General features: G+C 37.6%; 1 protein-coding gene across 1 annotated transcript in view; it reads left to right on the top strand.

Annotated features, from left to right (window-relative positions):
- st6gal2a (ST6 beta-galactosamide alpha-2,6-sialyltranferase 2a) overlaps positions 1-26,119 on the top strand; it is a 48,622-nt gene that overhangs the window by 2,506 nt on the left and 19,997 nt on the right. Inside the window, exons 2-3 of the mRNA XM_087803635.1 lie at positions 19,284-19,335; positions 19,407-20,467. Coding sequence (XP_087659761.1) covers positions 19,477-20,467 — 991 coding nt within the window. The 5' untranslated portion in view covers positions 19,284-19,335; positions 19,407-19,476. The remainder of the gene's footprint in view (positions 1-19,283; positions 19,336-19,406; positions 20,468-26,119) is intronic.

Genomic DNA, 26,119 nt, shown 5'->3' on the forward strand with positions numbered 1-26,119 from the left:
GATGTTAGCTAGCTTTGGTTTTGTTTATAGGCTGATGTAAGTTAGCTTCAGTTTTTTTCATAAGCTAATGTGACCCAGGTCCAGTTTCGTTTATAAGCCGATGTGAGCTAGCCCTAATTTTGTTCATATGCTAATGTGACCCAGGTCCAGTTTTGTTTATAAGCCGATGTGAACTAGCCCTAATTTTGTTCATGTGCTAATGTTAGCTAGCTCCGTTTGTTTATATGCTGACGTTATCTGGCTTTGGTTTAACTATAAGCTAATTTAAAAGAGCTCTGGTTTTGTTAATAAGATACTGTTAATGGCTCCAGTTTTGTTGATAAGCTAATGTAATATGCTCCGTTTTGGTTTATAAGCTAATGCTAGCTAGCCCCAATTTTGTTTATAAGCTAATCATAATTCTAAACTTTATTGTTTGCTATCTCCGTTTTTGTTTTCAAGTTGAAGCTAGCTAGCTCCAATTATAAAATAAAAAATAGCTATACCCAGAAGTTGGGGAAAGTTTCCTAACTAGCTTCTGTTTGTTGGAAAGTTAAATGAGTGTAAGTCCCCATAATCAGCTAATTTCTCTACATTTGATTGTTTTTAAACTCTCTGAAATGAAAACATATTTATCTACGCACCAATAAAAGTTAACGTTTAATAACAAAACAAAAACACAGAACTGATCATATCTGCTTTGTGAGTTATATTGTGCTTAATGTAGAGGTTCCTGATCAAACCCAAGTAAGAAATCATTGAAATGGAATCTCCTTCTATGAACACGAGTCAGAAAGTATAGCTTCCAATGCTGTTCACGAGAATATTCTGATTAATATTTCATAGGGCGGCTTCATTTAAAAGCTTGCCGGCTGCCCGTGTGTTACTTACCTTTCTTGGAAATCTATCAACTTTAAAAGCTGTACAGATTCTAAAAGTGCAGCGCAGACATGATATTTCCTGTGTTCTCTGAACTCGAAATGCGATAAAGTAATTCTTCTTGTTCCTGATAAAGCTGCTGTTTGTGTTGTACCTACAAGGGTCTACTCGGGAGCGTTTTTATTTATTAAAAAAAAAAATACAAGTGTTCTCCCTCTGGATTGTCCATCGTGTTGCACCTCCTGCTTTATCCTTGTGTTTTGTTTTCTCGGTCCGTCAGCGCTGCGTAGCGTGAGGTCGCGCAGCTGCCGGACTAGTGTACAAAAGGTTAATGTAGAAAAAAAAAGAAAAAGAGAGGTGACCGAGTGAATGTTCAAGCGTAAAAAACGCTTGATATGGAGGCTTGAAAAGAAGTTGCTGCTCGACGGAGAATTGAAGCTAATTAAATCGGTAATTGCTGCAGGTGACGACTGGATGAGTCAAAGAGTCGGCGCTCATTAGAGCAGGATCAGAGACGAGGAGGCCGATCACACGAGCCCGAGCCAGAACCACTCCAGTCCTTTTGCATAATCCCCCGTCTGACCTGATGATTCAGTCTCTTTGTTCTCTTTGACCAAAAGTGCGAACGCTGTGAATATGTTCATTTTAATGTTTCAAATTACATGGGTTTAAGTGCGCGCATCTTTTATTTGTTCAAGCCATGAATGCGTTTTCTGCATTTTCTCATGGTCGTAATGTTTTGGCTAATAATAGTTATGTACATGAGGTGGAGGAGAAGCTTTTTTAGAGGTTGAAAAATAGCAGAATCAAGATGGAAAAGTCCTCAAATGATTTGTGCTCAGTCCTCCATAGAAGCCCTTGTTTGAAGTGTCTAACGGGAAGAATGGGGTGATACGATGTGTATACAGGGCCATGATGCGATGTATGGTGATACTGTAGTAACAAGGATATATTTGTAGTATTGTCAGAGTATTTGACTCTGGTGTTGCAGTACTTACAGACCACATGACTCTTGAGGAAGACGTAACTGCTTTAATTTGTTTTGAAACCCAAACATCAGCTTTGAAAGCTGCTGGAGTCCACTGTATCCTCTCGTCCTCAGTCATCGCCTTAATCTCACTGGATTTCATTGTTCATTTAGCTGCCATCTAGAGGCCGGAAGTTGAATTGTAAAATGAACAAACGCGGTGATTATTGTCCATGTTAACCCATGAAATAACCATAAAAATATATTTTGAACTATTTTGAACAAGATATATACCGTTACTATGACGAAATTACATTTTCACCGTAATATGGGACAAAGTTCATACCATCAATCTATAACTCCAGAGGGATCAATAAAGTTCTATCTATCCAACTTATATTTGTCACTTCTTGGAAATTCTTTAATTTCCCACCTCTGCTGTTACAGAGTTGAGTTTAAGGAGGCGAAGAAGGGAGTGCAGGCAGGGTAGAAGAGTGATATGTGACATAGAGTTGGTTGATAATGAAGCTATAAATTTTTCTTCTTGAATTTTTTTCAATAATAAACAAAAAGGAAAAGAACATGAACATCAAAAGAGGTTTTAAACCGGAAGAGAGCTATCAGCGAGTGATTTATGAAGTGCAGTTTCAAGGAGGAACGGGAGAATGAACTCGTTGTGTTCGGCCTGGAAGTCTCTGGACTGTGACTGCAGAATGGTTGAGGCTAACCCTTGTTTAATAGAACATCAGCGGAGCCTTCGGGCGAGTCGCACGTCCACAGAGCGATCGATTCACATCACAGCGAGGTCAGGAGTGAGCAAATGGAAGCTGGAAAGATTTTAATAGCCGTTTTTCTGCCACGTTGATGGGGAGGCGAGGAGAAGGAGGATCAAGAAGTGAAGGCGACAAATGCGTGGAGCGTTTAAATTGTGTATCGGAGTCGACTAGTGATATTGAGTTCCAGAAGAATTAAAGTTGGACCGGAACTACACTTGTGTAATCTCACTCAGTCCCCCATGAAACAAAGAAGATTAAATAATAAAGATTCTTTTTCTTTCCCGACAATAAGGGTGGTTTGCTTTGTCAGCGAGAACAACAATCCAGGCAGTTAACCGGAACACAGAGGGGTCACAGTTCTCTGGGTCGGCTGCAAATCTGAGCCTTGTAAATGCCAACTGAGCCCCCATGCAGTGACTGTCGGTTCGCAGGCTTCAGCAGGATGTGGTATTACAATCCGATGGATAGAAATATAAAAATACTTTCTTCCTTGAGCGTTAATATTCTATATGATCTGTAAATATAATTGATATTCAGACTCATTAAAGATGTTCTTATGCAAGAAATGCTGAAAGTACTAATGCAGTTTTTCAACAACCTTTCTTTTTGTACTGTGGACTGGCTTAATTTTGACATATTCGCGTACATACCTCCAGATAAAAACGGTAAAAAATCATAAAGAGTTTGTGTTTTACTCATGTTCACTAGTTTTATTTTTTCAATAAACTTTACTACAAAAAGTGACGTTAAATGAGTCAAAAGCCTATGTTTTTTTTCTTTTTTAAAAAGCAAAAAAAACTTTACAGACACTAAAAATCAATAGAACAGAATTTATTTGAATAGTTTTTTTCTTAGGATTGCGTCAAGAATCTGGTGATACCATATGTTTTACAGAGGCAATAATGCCACATATCGCAACGTCTAGCAATACTTCAGATGCATGGGTATATTTGTAGTATTGTCGAGTACTTGACTCTGGTGTTGCAGAATTTACAGATCACATGGCTCTTGATGAAGTCGTATCTGCTTTCATTTGTTTTTTTTAAAACCAAAATATGTCCAAACATCAGCTTTAAAAGCGGCTGGAGTTGATTGTATCCTCTCGTCCTCCGTCACATAATTTATTGAAATACTAAGTATTAAACTATGATCAAATTTTTGTTTTCTTTTCTAAAATAAAATAAGTGTTGAATATCTTTATGGTTTTCGGAGAAAGAATAATGTGATATTTAAGTGTTTAGTTATATTTTTTTTACGCCTTTAGTACCGGACGGCTAAGGTTAAGGACCACTGGGCTTCATGGAACGATTGTGTTCCTGAACCACTTTTGTGGGTCTAAGTATGAGCTTCTAAACACTAACCAGATGGTCACAATGTTGGGACTTCTCAGTCTAGATTGACCCCTCACTAATAAGGTCCCGCTAGTTCCTTTTGCTGGAGAAACGTTCTCCAGCCAGACATCCGGGGGGTGCAGGTCCAATTCCAGATGTTCTTGAACCGACCACACCACCTCCAACTGAGCTCACCTGCTACTTTGGCCCTCACTTCTAAGTGTCGGCTGATCACTGTGATCGAGACCCTCCGGCATAGTCTGCAGGCGTCCACCGCAATTATGCGGCTTCACTACTTCCTGAAGCCCGGTGTGTGTGTTTGTTGCTATTTATATATATATTGCTCTTCCCATGTTTAGAGCTTCTTAGTTGAGGACATGGCATGTTTGAGCAGCTTATTGTCTAGTAGCGTTCATCGTAGTGCAATAAGTCTCCAATAGTCTACTAATCCCAGTCCCTGTTTAGAAGTCAGTGTCCGGAGTTCACTCCGATTACAGGGGTTAATCCGTGTGAAACGTGGCTGTGGAGACCCAGATTAGCAGTAAAGTACTCTCTCGTAGTCAAACATCATTTGTGTTCTTCAGACACTGAGTGTGAGTGTGTGTGTGTGATGCTGATATGAACAAATCTTTGGCAATGTCAACAATGGTTCCCCTTAAATGAGAAATAATCTGAACACTGGCGCTAAACCAGGTCTAATACAATATAAAATATGGCTGTTTATTGGCATAAATCTGGGGTATCAGGATACAAGAACAACAATCCAATATGTATTGATACTGTAGTAAGAAGGATATATTTGTAGTATTGTCGAGTAGTTAACTCTGGTGTTGCAGATTAACAGACCACATGACTCTTGACAAAGTCGGAACTGCTTTCATTTGTTTTCAATCCAAAATATGTCCAAACATCAGATTTAAAAGCTGCTGGAGTCAACTGTATCCTCTCGTCCTCAGTCATTGCCTTGCTATTACTGGATTTAATTGATTCAGAGAACTCGTTGACTGCTGCCACCTATCGATCGAAATTAAATTGCAACATATAAATACACAATGAATTTTAGCATGTTGATAATAATAATAAAGAAAAAAACTTTTTTTTTTAAAAACGATTTGAAAAATTTGCCATAAACTAACTATGGTCACTATTATTTGGGGATACATTTTTTTGTGTGGAGTTTGTATGTTCTGCCCTTTTTGGGTGGGTTTACTTCTGGCACTGTATGTTTTTGGACTGTGGGAGGAAACCAGAGGTTGATTGAGAACTTGGGGAAATTGTCCATAGGTAAGAGTGTGTGTGTGAATGGTTGTGTGTCTTTTGTGTGTCCTGCGACAGACTGGCGTCCTGTCCAGGGTGTCCCCTGCCTCTCGCCCCAATAAAACTGGAAGAGTTTAGGGTCAGTTGAATTATAATATTTTCAAAAACTCATCACCTTTAAAGTATATATTTTTATTTAGTATTGTTTTGATTGTTTAAGCGCTTTGTGACCCTGGTCTGGAAAAGCGCTATACAAATACAAATAACTTAGTTACTTACAGTTAAATTTGAAAAAGCTGTGTAGTTGGTGGTGAAGAGCAACCCTTCAGATGATCCTGATAAAAGTTGGTTTCAGAAAAAAAGCCCATTCAGCGTTTCAAGGTGACCAAAAAGTGCTGCTCTTTGTATTTGGAGGGACTTGATTTCCTTCAAAAGCTTTATTGTCATTGACGCCCTGCCAAGGATGTGACAAGAGAATGTCCTCATAAGTGGACGCCGACGCTCGTCTGCCACGCCGCTGTGTTTATGCTTCATAACGCGGCGTATTTCCTCCAGGACTTCGCCTTTTGTCAGGGTTTTTTTTTTCGTGCGACAGGTCCTTGCAGTGGAGAGCGAGCGTCCTCTGATTTATCGGGGGAAGACGTGCTCGGAAGGTCACGATGATTCAGCTCCTCCCTGCAGATTTATTATCCCTCAGAAGTAGAAGTGACTTTAACGTCCTTCAGTTTTTGACTCTTGCAGCTTGAAGACGTATAATACGATGTAAACGAGATGATCAAAAGCAGGAGTGAAGTGACCGGAGTAAGAGGTGTTAGAAAATATCAGTATACCAGTCACTCATGTTTCTTTTTTCCACTATACCGTATCAATATTGATGGCACTGAATTGATTTTTCGAAAACATATTTTAATATATGTATATATATTTTTGGCTTAAAAACATAATTTTCTTATAATTCTTTAATGGTTTATTTTAAATAAAGTGTGTACATATTACATTTTTTTTTTGAGTGCAAACTATTAAAAACTAGTACTGTATTAGTATTTGACAGCACTGTATTCAAAATATATATATATATATTTTTTCAAGTCAACATGCAAATATTCACGGTGTTTTGTGTTGCAATTAAACTTCCGACCACTAGATTTCCAGCAATTATTTCATCCTCTGCAGCTTAAAGAACAACAAAATCCTGCGAGATACAGGTGATGACTGAGGACAAGAGGATACGCTCGACTCCATCGGCTTTTAAAGCTGATGTTTGGACATATTTTAGCTTGAAAACCAATGAAGGCAATTACGACACCAAATATTTAAACAATACCAAAAATATTTCCTTGTTCCTACAGTATTGGTATATACCACAATATAGTGTATTTTTCATACGTATGGTATCGTCAGATTTTAAAACGCACCCCTAGTCCGAAGTCTTCATCAGTACCTGAGGGTCTAATTGGTTAAAACTGTGTTCGAGATCCGTGGACCGTCTGACCAGAATGTTGAGCGAGGTCTCGACGGACCGGATGCTTGACGAGAGGAAAAGTTTTCTGATGCTGATTTTTAAGGAGATGCACGAAACCGTGGCGAAGATATCAAGCTGTGTGGGGAGTTGTTGAGGTTGGACCGGGAGGAGAAGTCAAACTCTATGGGCAGCAGTTTGATTTTCCTGCTTAGAAAGGGCTGTTGTCTGTTGGCAATGGTATATATATAGAGGTGTATCATCTCATTATAGAGTAAGTAAGTAAGTACTTTTTATTTATAGAGTCTGTATGTTAACAACAGAATCCTTATATATATTATTCTTGTATAAATATATTCTGTAGGAGAAGCAGTGGCCTTGTATTATTTTTATTTTAGTGTTTACCCAAACAGCCACACCGTAGATGGTAGACTAAAATTATTTTGTTTGTTTGTTTTATTTTGAGTATTGTTATTTAAAACGAATAAACAACTTGCTATTTTTATGTTTTGTTTTGCGACATTTTCAGTTGAACTTTAGGTCTTGTGTGAAAGCCCGGAATTTTACACTCTGATAACCCAATATGTTCTTTTTATTCTCAACTATATCGTTATTTTTATTCAACTTTTTTTTTTTTTTTTACATTTTGGCATCCTGTTTATGTCTTACCTGTTTCAATTTCCCCATGTCCTTCTTGGTATTCTCAAGTACTTTCTAGCCACCGTTGACAAAAGTTGTGTCATCAGGGAATAGAAATGGTTTATTTGTATGGCAAACAATTTGAGACCAAGTACAGAACCCTGTGGTACAAACCAATTTCCTCTGATTGGATTTTAATATTGTCTATTTCTAACTGCTATCATTTCCTGCTTTAGTAGCTTTTTCATCCATTTCCGTGAACGTTTCAAGCTCATGCAAGATCATGTCTATTTCTTTTGCTGTGTACTTTTTTTCAAGGCTTGATAGGATTCCCTGGAATTTCCCCTTTATGACTTCTATTCAAGAACATGGATTTCATTATCTTACTTTTCTGCTCAAGACTTCCATAGGTCCTTTAGGTCCAATGTTTGAAAAGTTGTCTTTGAATTCCTTGATAATTTCAAGGTGAAGAAGAGAATGCAGCCAGGGTAGAAGGGGCAGAGGCAAGTGACAGAAAAATGGCATCTTGAATAAAAGAGAGGTTTTATAATACTGCCATGAAGTCTATCTTGATCTTTACTTTATATGGTATATACTAAGGGTGTAAGAAAATATTGATTAAATATCGTGGTATTTTTTTCAACATGAGATTCAACAACAATGTATCTAAATTTGATGGGATTTAGTTTTGTTGTTTTTTTTGCAAAAAAAAAAAAATCACGTTTTATTTTTTATAATAGCTAAAATAAACAATAAATAACCAAGTGTTTACGAAATAGAAAATTAATATTATTATTATTATTATTATTTTAAAAAACGTTTTAAATTTACAATTAAAAATCAAAAAATATTCATGGAGTTTGTACATTTCTTTGTTGCAACTTTCAGACGCTAGATGGCAGATGTCATCATATCCTCCACTGCCAAAGGAACAATGAGATCCTGGCGATGACTGAGGACGAGAGGATACAGTCGACTCCATCAGCTTTTAAAGCTGATGATTGGACATATTTTGGTTTCAAAACAAATGAAAGCAGTTACGACTTCGTCAAGAGTCATGTGGTCTGTAAATTCTGCAACACCAGACTCAAGTACTCGACAATACTACAAATGTATATTCTTGTGTTTACGGTATAAAGATGTATAGTTAAATATTGTATATACGTATTGAATCACCAGATTCTCGCCAATAAACAAACCCCTAGTATTTACACCTTCATCACCTTCTGTGTTGGACCAGGTGTGAATTCGGCAGATGGAGTGTGTCAGTGTGTGTGTTTGTCATTCTTGGCTCTTTAGACGTAGATTAATGATGGAACAACTTTTCAGGGGAAAAAAAAAAGAAGTCTATTTTGGCTCAGCTCGTATGATGTGGCGGAGGGAGGAGCAGGGGACCTAATCCGTCTCGGCGGGATCACTTTGTAATGGAGTTAGCACTTTCTGCTCTGACCTTGCCGGACCTAATGTTATGCTATTATAATGTCGTCCATCAGTGCTCTAATCTGGGCGCCACAGAGTGGACCCATGATGTCCCGCTCTATATTCCCACAACATTTCACGTTGGGAAAAAAAAAAAACCCTGATCCTGTACAATAATCTTCCCGTCTGATGTTTTCATTTCTGAGCCGACGCAGGTTTTAGCGCTCAATTACCAGAGATGATGCTGTGAAACGTCTTTTTGACTTTGACGTGGAGGAGATTTTAAATTGGGTTTTCGGAATCGTTCCGAAACCAGAGGTGCAAGATGTCAAATCAAAGAATGACGCAAATCCTATTGCGAAGTACATCTTCCTAGCCTAGTACATTGTTGTTCATTTTCTCTGGTTTATTTTTTAGCTTTTTCGTCTCACGTTCTTATCAGAGGTTATAGTTTTTATATATATATATACAGTATGTATATATATGTGTATATATATATATATATATACATATATTTATTTATTTATTTGCTCTAAATGTATGCTATTAGATTACATAAACTTAAGTATTTTTTTCTGGCAAAAGCTTAATTTAAATATGATAGATAATGTGTTTGCAAAGATATAGTGTAAAGTTAATTATATAAGACTACTTTATTAGGTAAAAATCTAAAATAAAATGAAAATGTCACAGATACAATCATAAACATGTACAGTATTGAAGTTCACAAGCTATACACTTGTCTAAACTAAATAATCTATTATATTATTTGGTTTTAATGCCATTAAAAAAACAACTATTTTAGTACTTTTTTTTTTTTTTTAATTATTAGCATGCGTATATATTAGAAGTGTGTATTGGCAAGAATCTCGCGATACTATACGTACGATACAGGGGCCATGATACGATATATTGTGTAACAAGGATATAGTTGTAGTATTGTCGAGTACTTGACTCTGGTGTTGCAGAATTGACAGACCACATGACTCTCGAAGAAGACGTAACTGTTTTTATTTGTTTTCAAACCAAAATATGTCCAAACATCAGCTTTAAAAGCAGCTGGAGTCCACTGTATCCTCTCGTCCTCAGTCATCGCCCGGGATCTTGCAGGATTCCCTAATACTTTTAGCTGCGTATGAACAAAAGCTGTGAATATGTGCATGTTAATTGAGAAAAAACAAATTATTTAAAATGTATACACAGTTTATTGACATAAAAACTATAGAATTACTATGACAAAAATAAAACCTAATTTAAATGCAATTAAGTAAAATCAATTTTGGTGAAAAGAATCAACACAGTCCTGTACAATTTTTATTCCAGTAAAATCACAATATATAAGGGCTTCCATATTTTTATCCCACACTTAGTATATATTAATACTTTTTATTGATCTATGTATCCAACAAAAACAAATACTACAAGTTGCCGTTGTTACCGCCGTATTATTCCAGTAAAGCAGCAACTGAACCGAAACACTGTGGTGTCCAATTATATTCTGACCATCTTGACCGCTTCTGTTCCAGCACACCTGACCGCGGTTTGAAGTTTTTCTTTTTTTTTTTTTTCGGCTGCCCATCTGTATGCTTGCATGCCCTTATCGCCCACTGTGGCGCGTGATTGACAGGCGGGTGGATGGCTGGAATGAGCTGCAGGGCAAGGCCGAGTTGTTTCTCGGCTCCACATGCTCGGTGCCAGAGATGTTCGCGGGTCGATCCTTCTTCCCCCCACAAAGAGCCGTGGCAGCAGGAACTGAGATGGAGATGGTTAGCATACAGTGTATTGTTACCGGCACATATGTTCACGGATGATGAGCGACTCTATCACCGGCAACACGGACGAATGTAGGTCAGCGAAGACGGCTGAAGATGGCGAGGGAGGGATGGGGGGGGGGTGCGGTGGGCGAGTGGAATAGGAAGCTTCATTATGTTATGATGCAACGGGGGCGCAGGAGCGACCACGGGGAGAAGGTTCTTGAATCATAAATCACTCCGGTGCTGCAAAATAATATCGACTGGATGGATCGGAGGGAAACAAGTTGAACTCATGAGAGAATAGTTGATTCTTTTTGCTATTCTAGGAGCCTTCACATGTTTGACTTTTGAATTAAATTGATTTAAATTGTATTTTGAAGACTCTTTCAACCCCTTTTTTCCCTTGGATAGAACATTTTTTAAAGGGATTTAAAAAAAAGTTTTGTGTAAACAGACACATTTTAGTTGTGTCGAGGAGAGCAGGAAGAGTATAGAAGTATATCAGTTCTATCTGAGTATTTTATAGTTTAATTTAAGTTTCAAATATATATTAAAGTTTATTTAATATTTCTTAAGCATTTCATTATTATAATTGAATACATTAATTCAATAGTTTCTATATTTAAAGGGTTGAATTATGTTTTATTAAATCTTTTTAATATCATTATTCATTTGAATTTGTTTAAAAAAAAGAATATATATATTTTAAAATAATACAAATTTAAAAGGCACAAATAAAAATGTGTTGGTTTCTAATCAACTTATTTCTGAATTATTCGAATTAAAATCTAAATCTATGTAAAAATTTAATGTTGGCACAATTTCTTTTTATCAACATTTAATATAAATTTAATTGAATAGGTATTTAGAATTTTTCTATTGTAATAAAGTTATCAAACTTAAAATGTAAATATAATGATGTATTGATATTGATTTAATTGATTAATAAAATTAAATCTTTAAATATACATAATATTTTATTTAATATTACATAAAAATGAATAGAACATTTAAATGTAGAAATGATAGAATTAAATCGTTACAAAAATAATACAATGTTTAAAAAACATTTAAATAAAAAAACAACTATCAAAGTTTCAAGATTTTGAAATGTTAACCATTCGATTCTGTTTCACAAGCTTAAAAATGGCATAAGATATTATTTAATTTGGTCTATAATTAAATATATGTTATGATATTCAAATCAAAACTCACTTTAATGTTTACTTAATACTTTATTTTACTTGTATTCAACCGTTTAAATCCATAATTGTATTCATGTTTTCATTTTAATAGAATGAATGGCCAAAAAAGTCTAAACCGTAATAGAACGTTCAAATACGATCTAACAGAAGCTCTGGTATTTAATTAAATGTAGTATTGGTTTGCTAAACTCATTTGGGAAGCATCATCTGTCTTTGTATGAAATTAAATCATCAGTTCTTCTGCGTCGGAAAATTGAAATTTGTTCGTCTGTTTGATCTCATTATAAAAACATGTCTCATTTCTTCAGTCCAGGCTTACGTTGTTGAAATGAGAACAATCGTGTCTGCAGTCGTGATTCAATCATCCCCCCAAAAACCATTTTCAATTCCCCCAGATTGAACCTACCTGGACTTTAAATTCCTGATGCTGCCCGACATGAAAATGTCCTTTTTTTTTTTTTCTCCGTGTCCCGCATATGGACTTGGTTACACTGCAGGCTATTCTTAACATCCGCACTTTGGGGTTTTGAGATACGATGAACTGTGGCGGACCCAGAAGAGCGTTCGGACGCTGCAGTGTAATTACAGTCTAATGTCCTACGCTGTAATAACCTTGCGGGCCACTGAGGAGTTCCTTCAGAGAAGTTCGAGGTCAATAGTCATTTTTTTCCCAACATTTGAAGCTGACTTTATCCTGCATTCATCCTGCTGTGATGAATATTTAATGCAGTATTGGTCCAGCACGGTGCAGGGGATCCGTGGTTTGATTTTTCCTTTTGAATTCCGTTCACAGCCTCGTCTCTTCCGCAGGTTGTAGATGGGGATTTTGTGGTGAAGACTAAAGTTTGCAGATTTCATTTTCAATAAATACAAGAAAAACAGCAGAAAACATTTACATTTAGGGTCGAAGAACACTTTTCAACAATATCGTATTGATATTCAAATGCACTTTGTCGATTAAAAATGGAAAATACGTTTTTTGTTGATTAATTTATGTTTTGAAATTAAATATTCAATGGCTAAATGGCAGCAGTCCTCCACACGCTAAAGGAGCAATGAAATTCTGATGATGACTGAGGACGAGAGGATACATTCGACTATGGCAGCTTTTGAAGCTGATGTTTGGAAATATTTTGGTTTCAAAACAAATGACATGGACAAAAGAAGTTTTGACCATGTTAAGAGTCAAGTACTCGACCAATACTACAATATATATTCTTGTTCCTACAGTATCGTTGTATCAATCCCCCTATATTGTGATACAAATCGTCAGATTTTTGCCAATACACACACTAATTTAAATATGTCTGCCTTGTTTGAATCCTAATCCCTGAAAGTGTAAAATGAATCTCGACTTCCTTCAAGAATCCATTAAAAGTACCGTATGATCATAAAAGTCATGTAAAAGACTGTTTAAGTGGCGCGTGGTTATTCCTGCATGTTGGTGTAATGGGCCGTGTTCTCACGTAAAAAAGTTTTGTCACCATCTTACTGCGGTCGTAAACTTCCCAAACTTGTAGCCATGAGGCCATTTCTGCATTTACGACGTGCAGAAGGTCACGACTTGTTGAAGCAGGAAGTCATTATGTTTGTTTTACCGGGTAAAAAAAAAAAGTCCATTTGTTTTAGTGCATTAAAAAAAGGTTCCTAACATACGAGATGGATACAAGTCTGTAATCCCACTGGAACTCTGGAAGATTTTTTTCACGACTGTGTCTCCAATGGAAATTTAAGTGCAGGAAATGGTTATTTTAGCCACTTATAAATTGAATTTCTTGGTATGCACATATCATTTCATTGTGCAGTAAAATACTCCAAGTCGATATCTGTTCCCTAAAGTGTCTAGTTTCCAATGTTGAAATTCCTCTGTATCTTTTGAGACCTTTCTTAACTTCCTGAAGTAGCAGATAGAATCACAATCTATTCCTTAAACTATCTTTCATTAACCCATGAGTCACAAACCTGCACTTCGAACATCTTGGTGAGGACCCTGTGTTGTATGGAACGATAAATGACACTATTATAAATAAATTAAGTTAAGTATAAATGCAGGACTTAAAGTATAAATAAATAAAAATGTAATAAATATAAAAATGTCTAAATATTCCGATTTTATTAGAATATTTTCGTTAAACAGTGCTGTTTCTATTTACTCATACATTTTTTTTAAATGTATTTAATTTATTATATGTTTAATTATGAAAGTATTTTGTTATTTTAGCCTAAAATAATTCATGCATTTTTCATTTTTATACTTTTCCGTTTTTCAAAAAGCAAAATATTTAAATAAAAGAATAAATAAATGTGGAAATAATCAAATGCATAAATAATTACAATTTAAAAACAATTTTAAAAGTATAAATAATTGTGTCTATAAAGAGTAACCACGGTTCTTTGACACAAATAAAATTAAAAGTCATTTATTTATTTAAAACAGAGCTAATCTTCAACTGCTATTTGCAGTGTTTGCTGTAGAATAGTTAGCTTCATGCTAGCAATTAATATGTTTACACTTGGTTCTTATTCATAACTGAGTCTTTAATATCCATGCATGGCAGAGAAGGACATTCTCATGAGAGTCATCTGAGATGTACATGTCAATCATAGGAACGCTGGTTACTGAGCAAGGCATTGAAATAATGATTTGTCTCTGACGTTCATCTATTGATCATGTGAAGTTCACGTCCCCGTGTTCTCGTCATTATCCTCACGTATTAGTTTGTTTGAGCTGTGAATTGAATATTAATAGAAAACCACTTTATTTGGAAGGGAAGTGGAACAACTCGACTCTTGCTGCCTCAATATTTGATGAGGAACAAGTTCTCGGGGTCAGAGTTTTATTCGACACAGCGTCCGTGCTCAGCAGCTGCACAACCAAAGGAAACGTTCCTGTTCCATCAGTGTTGGGTTTTAATACCATAAGTTTGGTTCTCGCTCCAGTTGTTGGCTTTTCTTTTCTGCACATATTGATTTAAATCACGAGACACAAACTAAAATTAGACGACACTCTAGTATCAGAGCAGAGCTCACTGTTCCACTAACATGAAATATTGAGAAGTTTATTGGGAATGTATTGAAGCATTGTTTAGATTTTTCTATCATTTACCTGAGATTGTCCGGCAGCGTCAGACTTCCTATTCCAGAGAAACATTCTTCGGTCCTTCTTAATCTCTACAACATATCTTCGGTTTGCCCCTGGGCTTCCTCCCATTTATATTCCTGAAATGTATATTCCTGAAAGACAAAATTACACATTGAGAAGGAAGGAAGATAGGAGAGATGTAAGAATGTAAGGAAGGTTCTAAGAATGCAAAGATGGAAATATGTAAGAATGTAAGGAAGGAAAGATGTAAGGGAGGATGCAAGGATGGAAGGATGTAAAGAAGGAAGTAAGAATGTAAGAAAGGAGGTAAGAATGCAAGGATGGAAAGATGTAAGAACGGAAGGAAGGAAGGAAGGGTGTAAGAAAGGATGAAAGAATGGAAATATGTAAGGAAGGAAGGATGTAAGAATGTAAGGAAGGAGGAATGATGGAAGGAAGGATGCAAAGATGGAAATGTGGAAGGAAGGAAGGAAGGAGGCAAAGATGTAATGAAGGTAGGAAGGATGTAAGAATGTAAGGAAGGAAGGATTTAAGAATGTAAATAAGTATGTAAGGAGGGAAAGATGTTAGGAAGTATGTAAGCATGTAAGAGAGGGAAGATGTAATGGCTGAAGGATGTAAGGAAGGATTTAAGAATGTAATTAAGTATGTAAGGAGGGAAAGATGTAATGAAGTATGTAAGCATGTAAGGAAGGGAAGATGTAAGGAAGGATTTAAGAATGTAATTAAGTATGTAAGGAGGGAAAGATGTAATGAAGTATGTAAGGAGGGAAAGATGTAATGAAGTATGTAAGGAGGGAAAGATGTAATGAAGTATGTAAGGAAGGGATGATGTAAGGAGGAATGTAATGAACAAAGCAAGGATGAAAGGAATGATTTAAGGAAGATAAAAAAAACAACATGTCTGTAAGAAGCAGTTTTTTTGCACACTGTACTGCATATAAAAATCTATTGTTACAAACTGCAGGAACAGCAAAGTTGTCTTAGTTTACACTGTTACAAACAAGATTGAAGAATTTGAACAGCAAACAAACTTCAACATAATATGTGTGAGACACTCATTACTACTGTTTTGTTGAGGTGGGTGAACTCCCATGATGCCTTTCTACACACTGCTTTATTAAGTGACATCTTATTGGTCGCTACCAAACTGTTTAAATTCTACGTCTATGTTGCCATGTTTAAATTGATTGACATCTGTGTGTGGTTGGCTGGGCGGCAAAGCAATATTGTAGCTGTCTATGGTATTGTCACCGAGTTGGTTGTTTGAGAGGGATGTTTTTGAAACACATTTTAAGAAAATGTTTGGTAAGAACTACAGGCCGAATTCAATATTTAATCTACAAAGTTGTTTTCATTTTTGTGTAATTATTGTGAGGGAAAACAAACATATAAAATAATACTTTAAAACAAGCTCATTGAATTGAGTCAAATAATAAAAGCGGGGCAAGAAAGACAGATGCAGAATTAGGAAAATAAAGAAGAGAAAATGTAGTCTTTTATGAGATAATTGTTCTTCTGACCTTGCAAGGGCCATATAAATTCATGAAGAGAACCTTGTGTGGCCCCGGGGCCTTAACATGCCCGTGTGCTTCCATTAAATCTTTTCCATAAAATTAAGGTCCAGACAAAGAAAACTCAATTATGACGAAAGACAGTAAATTGCAGCTCCTTTTCTACCCAAACAGACCACATGTGCACTCAAGGCTACGCTGGAAAAACCGTTTGAAAAAACACTTAATCTGATTATTTAAAGCCATTAAATCACCGCTTCATAGCCAAACCAAACATCCTAGAGTAGCTGTTCTTCTGGTCCATGGAGAATCCACTCGAGCCGCTGCTGATTTAAGCTTTAATAACTCCACCTCTTCGCTCCGGTTCCTCGGCGGGGGGTGCGGTAAAGTATTCGGTTAAATGCTGCCACCGTTCCCCCCTCCAGGGGTTGTCGGAGCACTTACCTGCCCGGACGGACGGCGTCTGGAGATCAGGCCGCGAGTAAATATGTCGACTGTGCGGAAACCGGAGAATATTAGCTTGAATGGCTGCAGGGCAGACTGGTGTTCGGGAGGAGGAAACAAAATGTCTGCTCGTCTGATGTCAGCTTCGGACATGAATCACTGTCGGTATTTGTGGAATTCACACTCGATTGAATCATAGATCCAGCACAAATAATACATTTTCACACAAAACTCTCCCGTCTCCAAAAATGGCTTTTACTGCACCAAGATTTTCTACTTTCCTAGAAGTACAAAAACCCCCCCTTTTCTAATAAGATAATAAACGATTAGTAAGTAAGTAAGTAATTTTTATTTGTATAGTGCTTTTTCAGACCAGGGTCACAAAGCGCTTAAACAATCAAAACAATATTCAATAAAGTATATACTTTAAAGAACTTTAAAATAAAATAAATATATAAATAAATAAATAAGTATAAAGAATACTTTAGTGGTGTTTATTGGCAAGAATCTGATAGTACGATAAATATCACGATACTGGGCCAACAATATACCAGATACTGTAGTAACAAGCATATATTTGTAGTATTGTCCAGTACTTGACTCTGGTGTTGCAGAATTTACAGACCACATGACTCTTGATGAAGTCGTAACTTCTTTCATTTGTTTAGAAACCAAAATATGTCCAAACATCAGCTTTAAAAGCTGCTGGAGTCGACTGTATCCTCTCATACTCAGTATAGTTGCCGGGGTCTCGCAGGATTTAACTGTTCATTTAGCTGTGGAGCACGTAATGACTGTTGCCTTCTAGTGGACGGGAGTTTAATTGCAACACAAAAATGAACAAATCCTGTGAATACATGTTAAATTAGATAAAAATGGTTAACAATTGTTTCTTATACACACATAATTAGTAAGTATAAACTGCAAAAGAGCTATGATTTAAAAAAAATATATAATCTAAACAATATATCTATCTATATATGTGTGTGTGTATATGTGTATGTATGTATGTATGTATATATTTATATATATATTTTTTTTTTGTGGAAAAAATGATTGCGATATTTAATTTTATCGACGGTTTCATCAATTTTCATCAAGTCTCAAAAACGACAACATTAGCATACACTGTAGTAGTGAATAACCAGGTCTAGCATGTAGCCTTCCATCTAGCTATCAGCTGACTTTCCAGCAATTTGATTGACTCAAAGTAGATTTAGTCATTTTAAAAAAGGAGGCGCCTACTTATAAAATGTCTAAAAGCTTCATTAGGATCACTCAGTAACTGTAAATGTGTGTCAGTTTCCATTTGGTGGTTATCATTTCATAACCTTCTGCAAGAATTTCTCCTTCAAACTGCTATTCTTATTCTTGTGCCTGGCTTTCATGTCCGCTTTTGTACCATTTCCTTTGTCCTCCTCCTCTTCCTCCGCCTCTCCATCTGTGCCACACATGTAGTTTGTTCCACTCACTAGAGCGCACACACCCTGACGGCTGCCAGGTGAAGGAAGCTACACACACACTCGCACACACTCACACACACTCACACAGCACCGGGTGTTGGTGGACTGCCGGAGCGTGAAGATGACATTTGTAGTTGACAGCGTTTGTACTGACCAGGTGTTTGGTCGGTGCTGTTCTATATGTGCGTGACATATTTTCCTCAGAGTAGCACTTGACCTCTGTGTGGTGGAGGTGATTGAAGATCTAACGCCGATGATCTCTTGACCCTCAAACCCCCACATCTGTGTCTCAACTTTGCTGTTATTTATTTTGCTTCTTCGCTGTGACTGGTCGGTTGTTTCTTCCTAGCCTCGCCGCCTTGACCGGGATCAGTGGACGCACTGCTGACACGGGGTCAACCAGAGACCTCTGAGGCCTCGGGGCCCTGTTCATGTTTTTAGAAGTTTTATGTTCTTCATGGAGACCCCTTAAATAGCTGTTGTAAATTAACTCACCAATTCACTCTACGTATCACGATACACGGGCAACGTTGCGATATATTGCGATACTGTAGTAACAAGGATATATTTGTAGTATTGTCGAGTACTTGACTCTGGTGTTGCAGAATTTACAGACCACATGAATCTTGACGAAGTCATAACTGCTTTTATTTGTTTTGAAAACCAAAATATGTCCAAACATCAGCTTTAAATACTGCTTGAGTTGCCTGTATCCTCTCATCCCCAGTCATCGCCTGTAAAAGATATTACATTATTTGATTCTTAACACACTAAACAGGAATTTAAGCCATAAAATAACTATAATTAAAATAAAATGTGATGTCAACAAGCCCAAACCAAACGGTGCTGTTCAAAATGGATAAGGTATCGTGAAACAAAAGCTTGTAATGTTTAAGTTTTATTGATATTGTGTAAAACTGTGTTTATCAAAGTACAACAACAAGGATTTGATCAAAACCATCCAGTGGGCCACATAAAGACTCCTGGACAATTTTATGATTTTACACCATGTTTGTCTTCATACGAATGTTTGTCTTTATACAACATTGCAAAAAAACGTCTTCAGTACTGATGTCTCTCTTGTTGTTTTCCAGTGTTCAGTCCTGGTGGTCTCGCGGCCATGACGAACTAGAACGCTGCATCAAGGTGAGCCGATACCTTCCTCGCTATTCATCTTCCTCCGGCTGCTGCTTAACTCCAGCTCTTATCTCCTGCAGGCCCTCCAGCCGACCTCCGGGCTCAGTCCCCATCGCGGGGATTAATAGTTGGTGGGCTCTTATGTGAGTGATGAAGTCCAGCATGAGGCAGTGGCGGAGGCTGGTGCTGGTGGGAATGCTGGCGTGGGCTCTTCTCTTCCTGGGCCTTTTCTCCTACTTCCTGGACGCTCGCGTGGACAAGCCGCTGACCTCTGCTGGATCTTTGCTGTCGCAGCACCCAGACACGCGAAGACTGGCCTCCATACAGGCGTCCCACCACCAGCAGGCCTTCGTCGGGTCCAGACCCGAACCGGCTTTGACCACGTCCTACGCCAGAGAGGATTCGGAGCCACCCAGCAGAGCGGTCGCCACACCAGAGTCCAGTCTGGAGGCGAGCCACAGCCCCAACAGCGCGCCGTATGCCGTTTACGGCAGCCAGGAGGGCAGCCGCCAGGATTACCTGGACCCTCAGAGTCTGGCAGCTTGGTCCTCTTTTGGCACGGAAAACGTGGACTCTCACTCTGACCCAGTGAACCTGAGCCGGGAGAGGACTTCCCAGACCAACGAATATCAAAACGATGCCCACAGGTCGCGGCATCAGGGAGGAGAGCAAGAAGAGGATGATGACCAGGAGGAGGAAGATCTCGGGAACAGGATCCGGACCACGGCAGGGAGGAGATCCAGCGCGGATTCCTCGGATCTGGAGGAATACTACTTTTCCAAGTCGGCGTCGGTGGTGAAGCGTCTGTGGCAGGGCCACGTGTCGGCCGACATGCTCGGGCCTCGCTTGCAACGGACCATGAAGGACTACGTCAGTGCCAACAAACACAGGGTCTTCTATCAGGGCCGTCGACGGCCGGCGAAGAACACCAAAGAACTGCTGTGTCAGATGAAGTCCCAGGCCCGGCTCAAGACGGTGGACGGGTCGGAGCAGCCGTTCGCCTCGCTGGGCTGGGCCCATCTGGTGCCTAAACTTCCTCTGGAGAAACTTTACAAAGGGAAGGAGCAGAGCCGCTTCAAGACCTGTGCTGTGGTGACGTCAGCCGGCGCCATACTGCGCTCGGGGCTCGGCAGAGAGATCGGTGAGTGGACGCTCTTCGTCAGAATTGTTATAGAATTTATTTTCCATTATAAACCATGCATTACTTTGTGAGGTCCGGTTGTTGAAAGTGGATCAAATGCTGGCACCATTTGTGAAACGATTGAATGGATGTCAACAAGCATTGATGGGAACAAGTGAAGCTAAGAAGTTGTGAGGAAAATGTGATTAAATTGTGGAGTTCTTGAAGAAAATAAGTACGAATGGATATTGAAATTGGGTTCTTTTGTGGCATCGACCAAAATGCTTTGGTAATGCCCAGTATCGGGACATGGTTCATTTAAAGCCCCCCCCAGTAAGGGAGGTGTGACGGGGGGGGAAAGCATTTTAGTGACAGAGTTCAATAAGAAGAAGGAAAAGAAGGAAATTATCTGTGATTTATTTTTTCTAGTGAGAAAGCTTGGAGTTGAAAAATGACCAAAGCTGAAAGTCTTAACTCTGTCGTAACGTCATTTTCTATTAGTTGAATTTCAACTCGTGAAATTGGAAAATGTATGCGTCAGGAAACTGTATCAAAGTGAAAGTATCGGCACCATGATTAAAGAAGTATGATTGATACCCAGACCAAAAGAGAAGAGCGAGTCGATACATCAATAATGAAGCGGTGATGACGCCGTCCGTCGGAAAATATCGGTCGCCTATAAATGCACGACTCATTAGTAGTTGGGTTAGCTTAAATATTGACACTATTAAACATCATTTTTTTTCACAATAACATATCATTGCAGCACTGTATAGATTTGTAAATTTAACAATTATCATGCAGAGGCATGTATTTGTTTTCAAGTTAAGTACAAATCTAGATGGAGTTAAATAAGCTGAGCACATAACAGGAATAGTTTACTATTCCATGATGGTTTTCCTAAAATTATATTATTTAAAATAATCCCAAAATATCCTTGTTCCTATTGTATTGCAATATATTGTATTGCTTCGTCTGTATGAGGATACTTGTTGTATAGCCAGATTCTTGCAAACACACAACCCTTAGATTTGAAATACAGAACATTTATCCATTAGTTGTTGTGGACTTTCTCCTTTTGTGCTGAATTTGCAAACGCATCTTTAAAGTTTAACTGTAGTGTTTGTCAAACTGCAGTGAAATGATCGCTGCAGAATTCATATGATGTTTCCCGAAACTTGATTCAGCAATATTTCTTCAAGTATTGGGCTTATACAGTGACAAATGAAAATGAATAATAAACAAAAAGCCGTACCACGCCGTAGAATATACGAACAAAACGCATCCTGTGGAGAGCAACTCATAAAACACCCCTATTTTAAGTGGGGGGTTCGGTCCCTTTGGTTCTCTTTCCCAAACCAGGAAGTGGTGAGTACTTGACTGATAGTTTCAAACAATAAAAGCACAAACAAAAGGTCAAAGGAAATCAGAAAAGGGATTCACGAACAACAGCAAAGCAAATAATGGTGTCAATGGTTCTACAGCTATGATTGATCGGCTGGGCAGCAAAGCATTATGGGAGCTGTTTAGATAACGTTACCAGAACAGAACACAAATGATGCCATAAACAAGGGACCACTTTATGTGGGATCAATTGGAAAAGTCGTGTACATTTCTGAGCTGATATGAAAGCTGAACTGCAGGTTCACTTCGCCCATGATGGATCCGCTCACCTGATCTCTTTAGATCATAAAAGCATGTCTCAGGTTTGACACGGAAGTAACAAACTATCAAGAGACCGAAAAAAGCCAAAATAAATCATATCAAATTGTGCGAAACTTGCCTGACTTGTCTACTGTAAGGACAGTGTAACAGTTAGAGGGCGCATAGGTACAAAATGTTACTTTATACTTTATTTAAATAAATGCTGGGTGATTATTATAAGTGTGACTTTCCTGCCATGAGGAAATCATTGATCTGTTTTGGTAACATCACCAAAAAAGTGTATTGTTTTTAAAATTTAAATGTCTTCTCAATACAAGGGGTACGACAAAATTTTAATTTCATTTTACCAGTTTTAGAGTATTTGACGGTATTTTTTTTGTTCATGCAAGAGTGTTGTTATACACATGTTCTTCTAATAAGAAAATAAATACTGCAGTTGATTGTCTTTAAACGGCCAATTTTACTGTCATAAGGACTGCATCATGTTTTTTTTTTTCATGTCCAGACACGGGTGAAAGCATGAGCCCTTCAAAGTGTGTCAGCAGTAATTATGTTATAGATGATAATGGTTGCAGTCAAATGGAACATTTGTATTGAAGATAGTTTGCATAATCAGTGCACGTTTGAAAAAATTCATATAATAACGAAAATAAAGACCGGTATCTGCTACGAACCAAACGGGCTTAATCAATACGCTTTGCCAAACTTTCCCGAACCTTTGATTAAGTATTTTAAAGGATCGACTCATCTTTGTTGTTGCTTTGAAACTTAATTACGGATTTAGTTTTTTCGTTGGTGCCGTGAAACATTTTCATTTTGATCTAATGTAGGAATCAAGTATTTAATTTATCGCTGTTCTTCAAGTTTCGTCTGCCAGATGATCAAGTTTTGAGGTCAACAGTCGCGGCTGAGCTAATAATGCCATCGATTTGTACTTGGAAGCTCGTGTCAGCGTATTTTAACAAGAAATGGCTGAATTTACACTCATCCACGCGTCAATATTCTTCCGTTTGGATTGATCTGTAGTGTGTCAAGCTTTCTTGTTCCCGTAATATCCAGAACACGAGAAGTCCTCGTCTATTTTCTCGCCGCTTTGATGTATATTTCATGTGGCGTTCGCTGATGAACGTGTCACGCCGATTACAGTGAGCCGGCTGGAGTGTGAGCCGAACAGGGCGAGCGTGTGATCCAGAGTTTGGCAGAGGAAAGTACCCGGACAGATGGTTCACCTGACGGGAAGCAGAAGAACCAACCGTCACATATTGCTTCAACTCAGAAAGGGTGGATTAAACGACACACAATATAGACGACTGTTCATCCGAAGGCTCCGTGGAATCGATGCTGTCAGAGGAAAAGAAAAATCACTTTTTTTTTTCCAGCTCTAAATGTGTAGGAACTGTGCATCAAGAGAGGAAGAATCACAGACTCTGAAGGTTTTTTTCATCGGCGCTGACAGATGAAAGTCGTATCAACGGAGGGGAAATGAAATGCTCTCTGTGGCTGCGGCGATATTAAACCACTGAATTATTCCTCGCTTTCTTATAAATACTGGAGTGTGAGGCAAATGTAAGTGACAAAAGAAGTAGGAAAAACACGGTGCTTTTACATCAAGGGTTTACTTTCTTAAACACGACACACAAGCCAGGAGTGAGTTACTTATGGACCGGCCAGAAAAATAAAAGATCTGATCTAAGAATACATGTTAGAGAAATGTTGTGTTACCAGAAGATTGTTATTAAATGACTTAAAACATGATACTAGTCTTGTTTAGTCAAATACTTTCATTTTCCTTCCTTTTTTTCCTACTTTTTTAATTTTAATATTTTTTTAGTGTTGAATATTTCCCCTTTTTACCTGGGCGATGTGTAGAGGTTAGTTTCTTTCATAGAAAACTTGTGTTTATTACTTATTATTCTGCTTTCATTGTGTGACTTTTCTTTATTTTTCTTCTTTGATACTATGATAAGAGTAGAAGTTTGTTTTTTAGCATCATGTTTGTTCAGAAGGGAGTTAGTTTTGACATTGACATCTCAAGCTCTCTAACAGTTATTCACTGTTACTTTTTATTTTATGTGTCTCTGTTGATATTATTCTTTGAGCTGTTTTTTTATATATATATTTGACCCAGTGGTCACTGACTCTATCCAAGAAAGTACATTTAATTTGTTTTTCTAAAGCACCATGAATAAAAACATATACATAAACCAATATCTGTAAAAGTGCTATATAAATACAAATTACTTACTTATTTAGTATAATTTCAATTGATTCCAGTTTAAAAATTGTAATTTAAAGCCTTTGTTCAGGCTTTTCCTTGAATTTCTCGAACTCATGTGTTGTTCTCAGTATTATCTTGATCTTTAAAGTATGTACTTTTTTGAGTATTGTTTTGATTGTCTAAGCGCTTTGTGACCCTGGTCTGGGAAAGCGCTATATAAATAAATATTACTTACTTACTTACTTACTTTGTCTATCTACCAAATTGAATCAATTGTTTAATGAATGTTAATATTTCTGTAGAGACTTTAAGGTAAAACTCAACAATAAAGTAACAGAAATACAATTCTTTATAACACGTTATATATTTTTAACAACTGTTAAGAAGAAGATGATTTAAAATGTTATTTTAACTTTAAAGGGACCAGATTAATACTATTGCAGAACAGAAATGTCAAGAACGGTGACCCGATACGTATCTAAAATATGACCAAACATCAGCTTTAAAAAGCTGCTGGAGTCAACTGTATCCTCTCGTCCTCAGTCGTCGCCGGGATCTCACAGAAATGTATAGTTCCTTTGTAATGACTGCTTCCATCTAGAGGCTGGAAGTTTAATTGCAACACAACAATTTTATTTATTTTATTTAATAAGAGCTGGACGATGTATCTGGGGCTTGAGTCTCCCTGCTTAAACTGCTGCCCCCTCGACCCTAACCCCAGATAAATGGAGACAACAAAACGAATCAAATGTGTATTTTCTAACACTTCTACTAGCCATGCTGAGCAGACTCTCGCTGATGTTAATATTCCTCTTTTCTTAAATCTGATTTACTGTGACACACTGAAGGAGAAAAGATGAATCAAAGGAAGAGAGAATCCTGGAACTGCTCGCAAAAAAAAAGCATCGACTAAATAATACATTTCATGTTCTTGAATATTTCAATTAAAATTATTCCAGCTTTGTTATTCGTCCAAGTATGTTTTCAAACACAATATTAAAGGTAGTTTCCTCCCCCTCTCTTTATCACACACCAACTCACAGCTGCTGAAGCTCCACAATCGTCGCATACTTTCTTTTCATTCGGCCTCCGACGGGAAATCAAACTGAATTGATCCGGCTTTGTTTGGCCGTCCGTGCTCCGCTAACCTCTTCCTCATGACTGCAAGCCTCGCAATCCCCGCTGCCGGTTTTGCATTGTGAGCAGCAACAAAAGATCTTTTTGTGTGTTTTTTTGTTGCTGTCTGGCTGATGAGTGACTGATGAGAGTTCACAGCGTTTGTCATCACTCGGGATGTTCGGTGTGTTGCTGCCACCATGCGTTCAGACAGGAGAACAGCAGGCTCGCTGACCTTTGTGAGCAGTGTTGTGTGTGTGTGCGTGTATTAAATACGGTGTGTGATTGTGTGTAAAATGTGCATGCGCTTGTGCACTTGCTTTTTGTTTGGACTAAAAAATATTGTGTGTTTTTATAAAGGAAGCAGGTTGTGTATTTTATTTGAATCTCTATTATGAAATCATGAAATATTTTGTACATTGTACAAGTTTGGTATAATGTTTGCTTAGGTCTGGAGAATTGTGTATCTGTGTGCATATTTAGTATCTCATACTAATTGTTCAGTGTGTGTTTTTGTGTCTTTTAAAGATGTGAGTTGTGGTTCCAGAGCAGAGGTGGTGCAAATACATTAAAAGTATACAAACATACATAGAATTATAACTATGTTAATGTTATTTATTTTAATTTTTCCCCCATTATTTCATGTTAAGTGGTGACTTTTTACTGTCATTTAA

The sequence above is a fragment of the Callionymus lyra genome, chromosome 12 (genome assembly GCF_982586985.1).
Source record: "Callionymus lyra chromosome 12, fCalLyr1.hap1.1, whole genome shotgun sequence".
Taxonomy (NCBI): domain Eukaryota; kingdom Metazoa; phylum Chordata; class Actinopteri; order Syngnathiformes; family Callionymidae; genus Callionymus; species Callionymus lyra.